General features: G+C 33.5%; 1 protein-coding gene across 2 annotated transcripts in view; it reads left to right on the forward strand.

Moving 5' to 3' along the window:
- The window catches only part of SPAST (spastin), a 41,453-nt gene extending 28,167 nt beyond the window's left edge, over positions 1-13,286 (forward strand). For both annotated transcript variants that reach the window (XM_087823447.1, XM_087823448.1), the window contains exons 10-17: positions 1,320-1,395; positions 1,635-1,726; positions 1,882-1,961; positions 4,722-4,764; positions 5,728-5,807; positions 7,181-7,251; positions 8,534-8,574; positions 11,904-13,286. In XM_087823447.1, the coding sequence (XP_087679573.1) occupies positions 1,320-1,395; positions 1,635-1,726; positions 1,882-1,961; positions 4,722-4,764; positions 5,728-5,807; positions 7,181-7,251; positions 8,534-8,574; positions 11,904-12,026 (606 nt within the window). In that variant the 3' untranslated portion in view covers positions 12,027-13,286. The remainder of the gene's footprint in view (positions 1-1,319; positions 1,396-1,634; positions 1,727-1,881; positions 1,962-4,721; positions 4,765-5,727; positions 5,808-7,180; positions 7,252-8,533; positions 8,575-11,903) is intronic.
- Positions 13,287-14,198: the final 912 nt, after the last annotated feature.

Below are 14,198 nucleotides of genomic sequence, written 5' to 3' on the forward strand. Positions count from 1 at the left end.
AAACTGGCTGGCTTAAACAACATAAATTTATTGTCTTAAAAGTTTTGGAAGCTAGAAATCCATGATCAGAAATTGGCAGGTTTCTCAATTTTGTAAAGTAATTAAAAGTAACTATAAAACAGTACCTCTGTTCCTGGTTACATTTTGTTTCCTATATGAAATTTTATAAGTAAAATTGTTGTTAATGTAGGTTTATCCACATTATACACATAGTATAATGGAAAACACTGTCTTGGAAGTTGGAAGAATGGGATTCCAGCCTAACTTTTATATACTGAGCAGGTCTTAAGAAAGTATCACTTCAGGCCTTACTTTACTTATAAAGTGTTGATGTCATAGAGGTGATATTTTGCAGTTCCCTCCAACTCTGAGAATATTTGTTTTGATGATTCTAAATCTGGGGCCAGTTATTTTTTCTTTCTTTTTTTAATGAAATTTTTAATAAAAACAATAGGTGCCATCTAGAAGATAAAGAGTTTTTATAGTAGATTACCCCAAACCTCATGACCCTTTCATAAGATGCTTTGGTGCATAGAGTGGCTTTGTTTATTTATTTTAAATACATCATTATTGATTTCAGAGAGAGAACAGGAGAGTGAGAGAGATAGAAACATCAATGCTAAGAAAGTCATTGATCAGCTGCCTCCTGCACGCCTCCAACTGGGGATCGAGCCCGCAACCTGGGCATGTGCCCTGACCGGGAATCGAACCCTGATTGCCTGGATCCTAGGTTGACGCTCAACCGCTGAGCCACGCTTGGTCAGGTTAGAGTGGTTTTAGTATGATGTCTCAAGGGGTGCTCCTAGACTTCCTGGACTACCTAGAAATATTTTGCTATTTATTGACAGTGATATTGTGAGAATAAGTTTTCAAGGTGTTCTTAACAGAGCATGTTTTGTTCAGTAGAGCACTTTCTAATTTACCTGCTTCTATAAAAACACCCTGCAACCTAGGACAAAGGAATACATACAGCATCTCTTTCTCTCCCCTCGTAGTTTTTCTTCCCACTACTTTTACCATTGACTAATAGCTATTTCATTCTCGAGTCTTAGGAATGCAGTGTCATGCAAAACAGATATATTTTATTTTTTTATGGTACTTACTGGACTGTATTAAATAATAAACGGTCAATTTTATAAAATTTTAAGGGATATTTCAGTAAACTTCAGTACCCTCTTCCCAATTCCTTAAATCAAGTCATTGGTTATTGCAATGAAAGGAAATTAAATTCCTAGGTTCTAGACTTTCAGTCGTGAAAATTTAAAAGCTAGAATAATGTTGTATTTTATGAAGTGATAATGCAAAATGCCTTGTTTTAGGTGGGAGAAGGAGAGAAGTTGGTGAGAGCTCTTTTTGCTGTGGCTCGAGAGCTTCAACCTTCTATAATTTTTATAGGTAAGAACATGTTTACCAATTAAGCTAGTTGAACCTTTGTGAAATTTCCCTCTCCAAATATATGAGGTATTATAGGAAAGGTTATTCAAAAGGAAGAAGTTTTTAAGAGGCACAAAGTTAAAGACTATCTAATGAATTGAGTAGGACCCACTGTATTAATAAGTAGTAAACTAGATTAAGCTCAGATAATTCATATAGCGTGGCTTTTAATTCAAGTCTTATCCTTGTATTTCCTCTAGATGAAGTTGATAGCCTATTGTGTGAAAGAAGAGAAGGAGAACACGATGCTAGCAGACGTCTAAAAACGGAATTTCTAATAGAATTTGATGGTGTAAGTATTGATTATGATATTTTTAATGTGGTAACATTTAATGTATATATTTTCCTATTAAATGACCTAAATTAGAAATACAGATATCTTTATTATGTTTTTCTTTGTTATTGCTTTCTTTGAAAGTACTGAAAAAAAATTTGCTTGGCTTATAGGTGCAGTCTGCTGGGGATGACCGAGTGCTTGTAATGGGTGCAACTAACAGGCCACAAGAGCTTGATGAGGCTGTTCTCAGGTAAGAAGATATATGTAGAAACTCACGCATTTATTACAGATCTGTTTAGTCATGTGTTCATCTCACATATTTCTTATTTCCTTCACTCTCCGTTTAAAAGCTAAATTCATTATTTTCTTCCTTATATTCATGCTCTGGCCTCTTGTTACCAACTAAAGATTTTGAGGACAGGGCCAGCAGGATATCAGGAAAACTGCTCTTCATTTTATGGCTTTAAGTAAACTGCTTATTTCTTCTGGGTTGGATTAAATTATCTTAAAACTTCAAAACTCATTCTTACCCTCTTTTATTGGGCCTCATGAGAAGCTGATAAAAGCAGGTTTCATGGGAACTATGTCATGTTCTTTGATCTCATGTGTTAGAACAAATGTCCCCTTCCTACTGGGAGGACAGTTTGACTCAGCATAAAATTATTGAGCCTTCCTTTCTTTTCCTGAGGGGTCTATAGCATTGCCTCATTGTTTTTAGGATTAGATGTTGCAGTGTAAAAGTCTGAAGGCAGCCTACTTTTATTCACATTCATGGATTAACTTAAATTTTTCTCTTCTTACTGGATACAGTTTCCAACTATTGAAATCTAGTTATTTGAAAAATATGTTGACTAATCTGTGTTTATTTTTCCTGGGATTTGATGTTTAAGTTGATAGTTTGCAACCTCCTTTGTTTTGGGAAAGTTATTTTGAATACTACCTTTAATTTTTCCCCCTGGTTCATTTTTCTGCTTTTTCTTCTATATACAATTTATGCATTATGTTGCATCTTTTTCTCTTCCATATCTGTAATTTCCTTTCCAATTCTTTTGAACGTTTAGGTCTTTTTGTTTAGTTTTGTCTATTTTCCCGTTTGTTGTCCTTATTTCTTACTGGGTTAGTGTCTAATTTCCTTTCTGCTACTATTTTTGTAACCTTTGTTTCTCTGGTGGTCTTTGCTTTCCTTCTCATTGGTTTCCTGATCTCTGTGGTCCATTTTTTCATCTTCCACTGTCTTCTTTTCTTGAGCCTTTGTATATGTCATTTTCTTGAGCCCTTATATCTCAATGAGCTCTTGTTTCATAGAAGATTTTTTTCATTAAATTATTATATTTCATGGAAAGATATTTGGTTAAAAGTTTAATTCACTCTGTGGCAGAATCCTCTTGTACATGTTCTCCATTTTATCTATGCTTTATTGTATTCTTTTTCCCTATTTTGACCCTTTTTTTTAGTGCCCTGACCAGGAATTGAACTGGCCACCTTTCAGTGAATGGGACAGTGCTCAACCTGGCCACACTGGCCAGGGCTTTTGACAGTATTTTTTAAAAAATAAGTCTTGTGCTTTTACCTGTTTTGCTTATTATTTTTATTTGAATAAGGAGAATTTTCTTAAAAAACTAGTTTTGGAAGGATAATGTAGGAGGGGAGCTAGAAAAGTAAGGGTACCAAGCAAGTATTTTGAGTTGTCCTATGAATACCCTGGACTGACAGTCTCCCTAGTTCAGTAGTAAACCCCTATTTGATAAACAAGTGTGTGTGTGTAAATAAGACATTGGGTTGATCAAGTCTTTCACTAATAAAGATTGGTCACTGTAAGACAGTTTATCATCTTGCCAGACTAACCGATGTCTTCTTACAAAGACAATGTGTGTTTGAGTTCTTTGTTCAGTCTCGCCTCCCTTGCCATTGCCCTGTTATTGATGAGAGTTCACATGATCTACGGAGCCAGTCTTCACATGCTTGTCTAAGTGTGGGGGGTTTGGCTTTATTACCCCTCAGAGTATGCTCTCTCTGTTTCCTCTGGAAAACTGCCCTGGCATGCATGTCTGTGATCCCCAGTGTGTACCCTCCTTCATCAGCGTACTTTTCACTGCCCTAGGCAACCCTCATACATTCACATTCTGTAAATGTTACCTAGTTCTTCCCTCCCTCCCTCTCTCCCCCACTCCAGGACATTTTTTTCCATTGCTTTTCAGAGAGAGTGCAAGTGGGGGGCAGAGAGAGAGAGAGAGAGAGAGAAACATCAATGTGAGAGACACACCGATTAATTGCCTCCTACACATGCCCCAAATGGCCTGCAACCGTGGTATGTGCCCTTGGCTGGAATTGAACCCTGGACCCTTCAGTCCTCAGGCAGGCACTTTAACCACTTAGCCAAACCAGCTATGGCATTACCTAGTTTCTTTATGATGGAGTTTAGATTTCTGTTTCTGTTGCCTTCTTGGTTTTAGTTTTGGGTGTTTTTTTTAGTTTTAAAAAGACAGCAAAGCCCTATCTTGTGTGGCTCAGTTGGTTGGGCATAATCCTGTGTACGGAGAGCTCATCAGTTCAGTTCTCAGTCAAGGCATATGTCTGGGATGTGGGCTTGATCCCCAGTCTGGGGCGTGCAGGAGGCAGTTGCTGAGTGTTTCTCTCTCATCGACATTTCTCTCTCCCTCTCCCATCCTCTCTCAAATCAATAAAAACATTAAAAAAAAAAAAAAGACAGCAAAGATGTCTTTGTTGAAATTCTTATATCAGATATTTTGTTTTACAGTGTTACTGCTTTTAAAAACATGCACATACCTAAATGGTTAACTTGATTTTAACAGTATTGAATTAAGGATTTTAAAATATTAGAGAGTTTTAAAAGAGTAACTCTAAAAATAATTTTTTACATTAATTACTAAAATGCATTCACATGACTTGAGCATTATACTTAAAGCGTTTTCCTTGTCATTTGCTACTTAAACTGAGGTACCTTTACATTCAAAACTATGTTTCTAAATTGCTTGAATCCTTCTTTTAGGCGTTTCATCAAACGGGTATACGTGTCTTTGCCAAATGAGGAGGTAGGTATCTATTTGTGATTTTTTTTTTTTTTTAAAGCAGAAACAAGAACTACCACCTTGACAATATTGAGTATTCCAATCCAGGGTACAGCCACTTTGACAAACAGTTTGGCAGTTTCTTAAAAAGATAAACATTAATACCATAAGACCCAACAATTCCATTCCTAAAAATCTACCCCCAAAAAATGAAAACATATATATACACCAAGACATGTACAAAAATTTTTATAGCATCATTTTAAATAATAGCCAAGAACTGCAAAGAACCTAAAATATTTGTCAATTGGTGAATGGATAAATAAATGAGGTATATTTATTTAATGGAATATTATTTAGCAATAAAGGAAATGAGCTACTTTTATATGCTATAATGTGGATGGACCTCAAACACATTATACTAAGTGAAAGACACTGGATGTAAAATATTACACACTATGATTCCATTTATATGAAATGTTCAGAAAAGGCAAATCTGTAGAAACAAAGCAGATCCATGATTTGCTAAGGCTAAGGGTGAGAGTGAGAATTAACTGCAAACAAGCATGAGCAAAATTTCTGGGGTGATAAAAATGTTCTAAACTGGATTATGGTGATGGTTGCAAACTAAATTTATTAAGTCATTGAATTACATTGAATTACAATGGGTGAGATTCATGTTATATGAATTTATACTTGTATAAAATTTTTTTCTTTTTTTTAATTACATTGTCTAGCTCAGACCCTGAACATCCTTGTTAGTAACAGTAGCTATTCCTTAGTGCTTTATTTGGATTATCTTTACTTCTCTCAGGAACTCTCAAAAAATGGTAGTTTTAAAGGACATGAATGAGGCACTAAATGGTAAGAGTGATTTGTGTAAGGTCATTCAGTTCCTAAATGAGAGTTAAGATTTGAACTTGATTCCTGGTATTTTATGAAGCTAATTCTTAGAAGGACTGATATTTCTTTAACTTTTCTTTTCAGACACGACTGCTTTTACTTAAAAATCTATTATGTAAACAGGGAAGCCCATTGACCCAAAAAGAACTAGCACAGCTTGCTAGGTGAGTAATTTGGTCTGTGTTACGGCTTTTTTTTTTTTTTAAGAAACCCTTTTCTGTTTTGCTTAAAGTAAGCTCAAATATAAAATGAGTAATGTATTAGAAAACTTGTCTCATCCTCTGCTTCCTTACCTTCTTTCTTATCTCTTATTCTTATACATATGATATCTAAATTTCAATTTTTAGATACAAGACATGACCTAAATATCTATGATAGTACAATATTCTTTCTATAAATTTGTTAAAACTTGTAAGTGGTATTAAAGTAATTTTAAAAATTTAAAGTATCTCATATCTGTCCATACCAACACATATTTTCATATAAACTTCTTTTGCATTACACATAATTTTCTTTAACTTTTTCATCTTTAACTTTTTTTTTATGAATGGTACACTTAAGTAGAAACTGAATATAGGAGATGCATTCATGAATTTTAATCACTGGAAAAAATATAAAGTAATATAAAATCTTCAATAAGTTATGTGAGTAGCTAGTAATTTTAGTAAACACTGAGTTCCTAGGTAACTATGAAAAAAGAGCAAACTCATTACTTTGAAATATTGAGATCCTTCTTTTTCATTCCAATAAAGAATTCTGCTAATAGCGTTTGCTCTGTGTAGCTATTTAACGTAGTACACAATAAGTAAATGTTTTCCTGCCCTGTTTTATTTTCCTTTTCCCCTTTGCCTCCCTAGTTCTTAGTTCCCTTTGGCAATCTCTTGGCTGCCCAGGGTTCTCCACTGTGGCTTCCCATTCAGGTGTGCCTATTTTTGCCAATGTCTTCTACGGAAGATCCTTCCTTAACCCGTTTGTCCTACATTTAAAGAAATCTTTGTGATGTATTATAGAATTATACAACTGAAATCTATATAATTTTATTAACCAATGTCACCCCAATAAATTCAATTAAAAAGCTTAAAAAATAAAAATAAATAAAAGCAATAAATAAATAATTTAAAAATAATAAAATAAAATTTAAAATCTACTTTGGCCCTCATTCCATCAAGTCAGTGCTGTTTGTCAAGACAATGACTCATTAACTTATAGAGAAGTAAATGTGGTTACGTGTCAGTTGGCTAGCAATGGTTTATAGATGTTACATTTCCAGGAGACATGTTTACAATTTAATGGAGCCTCCTGGAGATATAGTGTGCCTTAATCTAAAGGAATGGTTATAATGATGAAAATTTGAGGCATTATAAGAAGGAGCCAGCAGTAGACGGCTTTGTTTGTTTTTAGCAAGTGGGCCTTTCTGTGCCCTTAAATCATACAGCAGTCTGCTTAATGACAAACGCAAAGTAGGTTTTACTCTTAGTACATGGAGATTTTAACTCTGCAAAGATGAAAATAATTTGCTCTTTCTTCCCATTCTTAGAATGACTGATGGATACTCAGGAAGTGATCTAACAGCTTTGGCAAAAGATGCAGCTCTGGGTCCTATTCGAGGTAGGTATACAAGAGCCTGAAACATCTATACCACCTCTTCATTAGACCACTTTCAGAAATTTATAGGAATTCCCTATTGAGAGCTCTTTATTAGTAGGAAAGCAGTAAAGCTGTATCATTGGAAAACTTGAAATAATGTACTTTCTAGACTTAGGGTCAGCAAAGTTTTCTGTAAAGGGCCTCATAGTAAGTATTTTAGGTTTGTGGCCATATAAACTCTCCATTGCATATTCTTTTCTTTTATTAACAACAAAAAACCCAAAAATGTGAAACTGTTTTCAGCTCACAGACCATACAGTAGTCTGTGGGTCAGTGGACCATGAATTCTGTTTTAGACAACAGGTTTCACTTGTTGATAGTAGCTAAGCAGCAGAAAACTCAAAGAGGAGGAAACTTTCAAGCAAGCAAAACAGAATGATAAATGGAAAATGGGTTTTTTTGGTGCTTTTCATTTCACTATTCTAATGTCACTTGAAATTAATGTGTCGAAGGGAACTGATATAACTATTTATACTTTTATCATTATATATTAACTTTTGAGGACTTGCAGCAAAATATATCATGCATTATGTTTTGATTCAGGGTAATTTGTTGATTCTGAAATACCACAACTGATCATTTTCAGGTTAGGTTAAACTCACTACACTATAACTTTAGAGTAGATGTTCTCAGCTACTTTTCCACAGACAGCATAGACAAGTATACACTCAGATTACTGGCTATGATGATAAAATAGAACATGGAACATGCAACTTCCAGAATACATCTCCTACAGGGAAACAAGGTCCTGGTTAAGAACTGATGCTTTGGAGAGTAATAAGTGTAACTTTGAGAATGTATTTTGAAACACTGAATAAAGCATTTTAGTCAGACTTTCTTGTTGCAAGCCTTGTTCAGATAGGGACGCAAACAATAGCTAAAGTATAAATCATTTGTAGTTTTAGAATATTTTGGCTATTTTCTGAAGCAGACAAAAATTGTTAGATTTAAATAAAAGCTAATGCCTTTTGCAAAGAACAATTGTTTTCTTTTAAATTTACTCTCAAATTTGTAAAATCTGTGGTTTTTGTACAATATCCAAAGAAATTGAATGCCTTCCAGTTACTCCTAAAAAGGAATATTATTCCAAGCATGTATATACTGCATGTGCTCTAATATATATCTTTTTTAACATAATGATTTATATTGAACACATACTTTTAGGTCATTGTACCTGGTTTTACTCTTCAACAGTTTAAACTTCAAAAATTTTTCTTAAGTGGCTGCCTTTTATATTTTGCAGAACTGAAACCAGAACAAGTGAAGAATATGTCTGCCAGTGAGGTATATACCATATTACAATTACCTTTTCTTGGTTTTGGTCCTCTGTATTATAAGACATATGTTTTGTCTGGATTTTATAGTTTATTTAATTAGAAACTAGAAAAAAATAACTGTTTCATTTCAAAATATTGAGGCCTAGCCAATTACAATACCTTACGTTGTTCACTGGTATTGAACAGAAATACTGTACACAGTGATTAAGTCATTTTCTAACGATTCATATTACATAAATACTAAACAAGAAAATTGTAGGAAATAAAGATTTTATACATTTTGAAAATAACTTGTAACAGGTTAAGCCTTTGATATTCTATTTTGTTAGTTTTTCATTGTTTTCCTCCTTATAAAAATAATACAGTTACCATTGTAATGTAATTTATTATATTTTCTTAATATGGTAGTCCCTCTTATGAGATACTAAAGAATTTCTTTTGAAAACTACTGCCTGCCTAAGAAACATAAAATTGGAAATGCAGAATGATCATAACTGTGTGAACAAACTTTTAAAATGGGCTGAGCATGGCTCAACCTATGATCCAGGAGATCGCAGTTCAACGATTCCAGGTCAGGGCATATGCCCGGGGTTGCAGGCTCAATCCCCAGTAGAATACATGCAGGAGGGAGCCGATCAATGACCCTCTCATCATTGATATTTCTATCTCTTCCTCTCCCTTCCTCTCTCTCTGAAATCAGTAAAGATATATTTTAAAAAATAAGTAAATAAAAAATAATAAAATTATATTTGTAACTTACCTGTCAGAGATTTTTTTTTTAATATGTCTTTATTGATTTATTTTTTTAAAATATATCTTTATTGATTTCAGAGAGAGGAAAGGAGAGGGGGAGAGAGAGATAGAAACATCAGTGATGAGAGAGTCATTGATCAGCTGCCTAGCCCTCAACCCCGGCATGTGCCCTGACCGAGAATCGAACCCTGATCGCCTGGATCCTAGGTTGATGTTCAACCGCTGAGCCACGCCCGGCCGGGCTGTCTTTATTGATTTTAGAGAGAGGAAGGGAGAGGGTGAGAGAGAGATAGAAACATCAATGATGAGAGAGTCATTGATTGGCTGCCTCCTGCATGCCTCCTACTGGGGATTGATCCCGAAACTCCGGCATGTGCCCTGACCAGGAATCGAACCATAACCTCTTTGTTCATAGGTCAGTGCTCAACCACTGAACCTTGCTGGCCAGGCTCTTAGGGGTTTTTTAATAGTTTAAGTATAATTTATTAACAACATCCCACAAATACATTATTTTTTAAATGTTCTTATAGCATAGATCTAATAGAACTTTTCTACCCAAAAAGTAAGCATCAAGCATGAATTATTTCTTCTCCATGCACCACTCCCTGACTCAGATCCAGGACAGGTAAACTTGATATCTCATACTCTGGCCCCCTAGATTAAAGTTGAGGAAGGGCCCATTGTGTGACATTTTAGACCTCTGTGTTTGTCCCTTGGAAAGACCATACAAATAAAGGGACCAATCAAGGCAGTAATGAGCTAATACCACCAACTGGCAAATTTTAGTAAGAAGTAGTCTGCAAGTTCTCAGTTGACTTCACAGGCAAAATTCACTCATCCCCACATCTGCAAGTGTTCTGCACTCTGTCTCAAGCTCCTAGCCCCATGACATTTCCTATGGAGATCCACTAGGAAGGCAGCTTGCTTGTACCTAAAATGGAATGCTTTGATACATTAATATCTTATAATAATTTTATGAAAGCAAGTAGGTGACTGCTTGCTAAACTAGAAAAGTTGCTTTTTCCTATTGTATACATTAGTCTCTTACTAACTTTAAATAACCATATATAAATTTCATATGTATACATCAAATTACATACTTAAATTAGAATTTCATCAGAAGCATTTAAAACCTTAATTTATGTAACAGATTGTTTTCAGGAACTATCACAGATAATGCCCACATTACATTTCGCCATTCTTCTATGCTTTTGACGTTAGGGAGAGCCCGTGTGTGTTTTACAGTTAAATAAGAAACATACAGGGCCTATCTGGTGATTGGGTGGAAATAATATATCCTTTTTCTTTTTGACTAAGATTTTCCAGATTAGGCTACAAGTTACAAGTATAGGTGATTTTCTTTCTCTGTGCTTTTGGAGATACCGGAGAGGATGTCAAGTAGTTAGACTGGGTTTTATGAGTAATAAAAAGACTATAGACAGATAAGATTTTTTTCAAGCTTAGTCTCAAATTCTCCTTTAACTTCTTATTTTGGGGCAAAATATGCATGTATCTACTAGTGAAAAATTTTTAATCCTCACCTAAGGATATGTTTTGGTTTTTTAAATTGATTTTGAGAGAGAGAGAGAGAGAAAGAAACATGGATTGGTTACCTCCTGGCTGCACCCCTACAAACCTGCCATTTCTTGGTGTACAGAACAGTACTCCAACCAACTGAACTACCCAGCCAAGGTTAGTGACAATTTTTAATACTAGTCTTTTGTGCCAAATTCCATTTTGCCTTTTAAAAATCCTTAGGTAAATACAGATATGTTTTAATTCAGCATTGTTTTATTCTACATTCTCAAAGCCAATTACAGTGTCATAAAATAAGACCAAGTAATATAAAAATACATTATAAGCAATATTAATATTAGAAATATTAGAAAATTAATATTAGAAAATTTCACATACAAGCATCATACATGTTATAGTTAAAGACATTTTCTTAAAAGTCCTATATGCTTCTTATAATCCCCCTTTCCTTTCTAGTAAACCTAGCATGAATTTTAGCTAGAGTATGTAGTGAGTGAGACTTGAGAATGTAAAATTCTGTGAACCTATATACAGAAAAAATTGGAAAGAGATAAGGAGTGGTTGTATATCTCAATGGTGGAACTGTGAGTGAGTGATTCTTTTTCTGCTTGTCTATATTTTGTCAAATTTTCTATAATGATTGTTTCTTGTTTTGATAATGGGAAAATATGATTTAAATGTTAATACCTAAGAAACTAAACATATGTAATAAAACTATATTAGTGTAGCATTTGTATAAGTTTTCTTATATGGCAGTCTTTCCTAATATACTGGATGGGGCAAAAGTAGGTTTACAGTTGTAAGTACGGGAAACAGTGTTTACTCTTCTATTATTATTTATTAATTATTGTATTATTTTCCATATGAACAATGGTAAACTTACTTTTACCCCACCGTGTATATGTAAAAAAAGATGATTGGCATGATTTTTTAGGAATTCATCTATATATATTTATAACATGAATAAACATCATTTAATCCACTATTGGGTTAACTACTGTATATGTGTTCATTATTTGTATTGCCATGTGCTTTTTTAAAATCTAGATGAGAAATATTCGATTATCTGACTTCACTGAATCCTTGAAAAAGATAAAGCGCAGCGTGGGCCCTCAAACCTTAGAAGCATATGTACGTTGGAACAAGGACTTTGGAGATACCACTGTTTAAGCAAATACCTTTGTAAGCCTGCAGAACATTTTCATACCAAGAGAGAAACACACCATCTTCAGTGAATAGTTATCAGCTACAGACACTCAGCCTAAGTTTACAGGACTTTTCAGAGTCTTAAAATTATTTGAGCATCCCAGAAGATGAACCATAAAACAAATTAAAATAAAATATACAACACAAATGGAATATTTTATTCAAGGCCTTCTTGCCTTGATGGTCATGGTTATCCTGATGGGCACTGTAAGTTAGAGCACAATAAAAACTGGTTCCAGCCTTCTTTACCAATATAATCAGATGTAAATAATAATTTGTATATTGTGTTGCAGATGAAAGTATTCAGAGACAGTAAATGGTAAAAAGATACAACAGCCGTTGGTTGTCTTCTGACGTCTTTTTTAAAATAGAAATTTTACCTATTTTCCTCTCCTACTGTTGTCTTTACTATGGGTGATTGGAATGCCAAACATTAAGTTTCCTTTTCTTTCTACAAATTGTGTGCCAAATGAAACTTTTTTCTGTGTAACAGTAATAGGAAAAAGGATTTTGAAGGCTTTTCCTCCATAAATCTACAGACATTAAACAATTGTATTCTTTTCACTTTTTATTTTCCTAGTATGTTTCCTACCAAACAATTTAGAAAGTAACAAAACAAGTCTAGTAAAAGAGAAATTCGGAAGTTTTTGAGTCACTCTGTCATACAACATGTAGATCAATCTTTGTGTGACCACAGTATTTTTTTCTAATACATTTGTTAGAAATCTGTTGTAGACTGTTAACTTATTCCTAATGGAATTTATCTTTTGCTAGAATTACTCTAATATTTAAGAAAGTCAATTTTAACAGCTGTAAAAGTGGTTCCTGTGTGAGAAAAGGGAAGTACTGGGAGCTAAGACATTTCTAATTTATTGCTTATTACTTTCTTACTGTTTACAGGATAAGGATAAGCCAGTGGATCTACCATCTTTTAGTCTTAGTAATTATTAATCCCTTCAATGAAACTTTAAAAAGTTACTGAATTTTTATAAATTGCATAATTTTATAGGTTTCTTGTGCTCACTTTGTTAACAAACAAGTTGTAGTCTGTTAATCTGCCTTTTGTTCCTCCAAAATGTACAGTAATTCTGTTTCTTGTTTGTATAAGTATGCCTGATTTTTTGTTATAAAAATGTCATTGTAGGAAGTAGAGATTCGTATTACAGCCTTTTAAATGTTGTAATAAAGGCAAATGGATATTTGCCCTTAGTTTACTGGTTAAAAGTTTGTTTACAGAAATTTTATTTGGTGCTTTTATGTAAAATGTCATGGGTGAAAAGAATAGTTTTACAGTAGGAACAAAGATTTTTTCATTTAGGAAAAATATCTTTGGTTTTGAGAGAACACATTAAAGTTAAAACCTTGCCCCTTGCTAGATAAGAATTTTATGATGATATACATTATTATTATTTTTGTTCTTTTACATTCTTCATTTTAATCTTGCTCTTGTTAAAGGTTTATCTAAATATAGATGTATGGTTTCTTAACATCATATGGGGTTTGTAGACATAATTTAAATCAACATGTCTTCTAGTCATGACTTTTGAACTCCCTGGATAATAAAAATTAGGGTTGAGATAAACAGAAAAAAAATTGTAAGCCAGAACCATGCATCTTTTTAAGGTGTCAAACATTAAAGCATCCATTATAAAATTGGTGATCAAAGATGATGAAATATACATGATGACAAGAATTGGAAACATCCCAAAATAAAACATTTTCAACAAAACTCAAAATTTCATTTTGTATTTTCATTTGGAAAAGGAGGATTAACATTATTGAAATTTGGATAACTGGTTAGTCATATTAAAGGTCTATGTGCTTAAGCTCAACTTTTAAAATATCTTTAAAATTATAATTTATCAGCAATAATTTAATGTAGGTCACTTTTATTGGGAAAGCTTTTAAATAAAAATTTCAAATGTTAAAATATGTAAAAGTCAGGTTACTATTATCATAAACATTGAGTCAGATATATGAATATCCATCTGTGTATAGAAGTGGTTTTACTTTCCTGATCAAGTCTGAAGTTGAGCCTAGTGCTAGAGAACTATTTTCTGACTTACTATGACCAAGTTTTATTTTCAGCTGTGTTTCTTTCATAGAAGGACCATTAAAATAGGAGAATAATAATAG

This window comes from Miniopterus natalensis, chromosome 13 (assembly GCF_054644295.1).
Source record: "Miniopterus natalensis isolate mMinNat1 chromosome 13, mMinNat1.hap1, whole genome shotgun sequence".
NCBI classification, from domain to species: Eukaryota; Metazoa; Chordata; class Mammalia; order Chiroptera; family Miniopteridae; genus Miniopterus; species Miniopterus natalensis.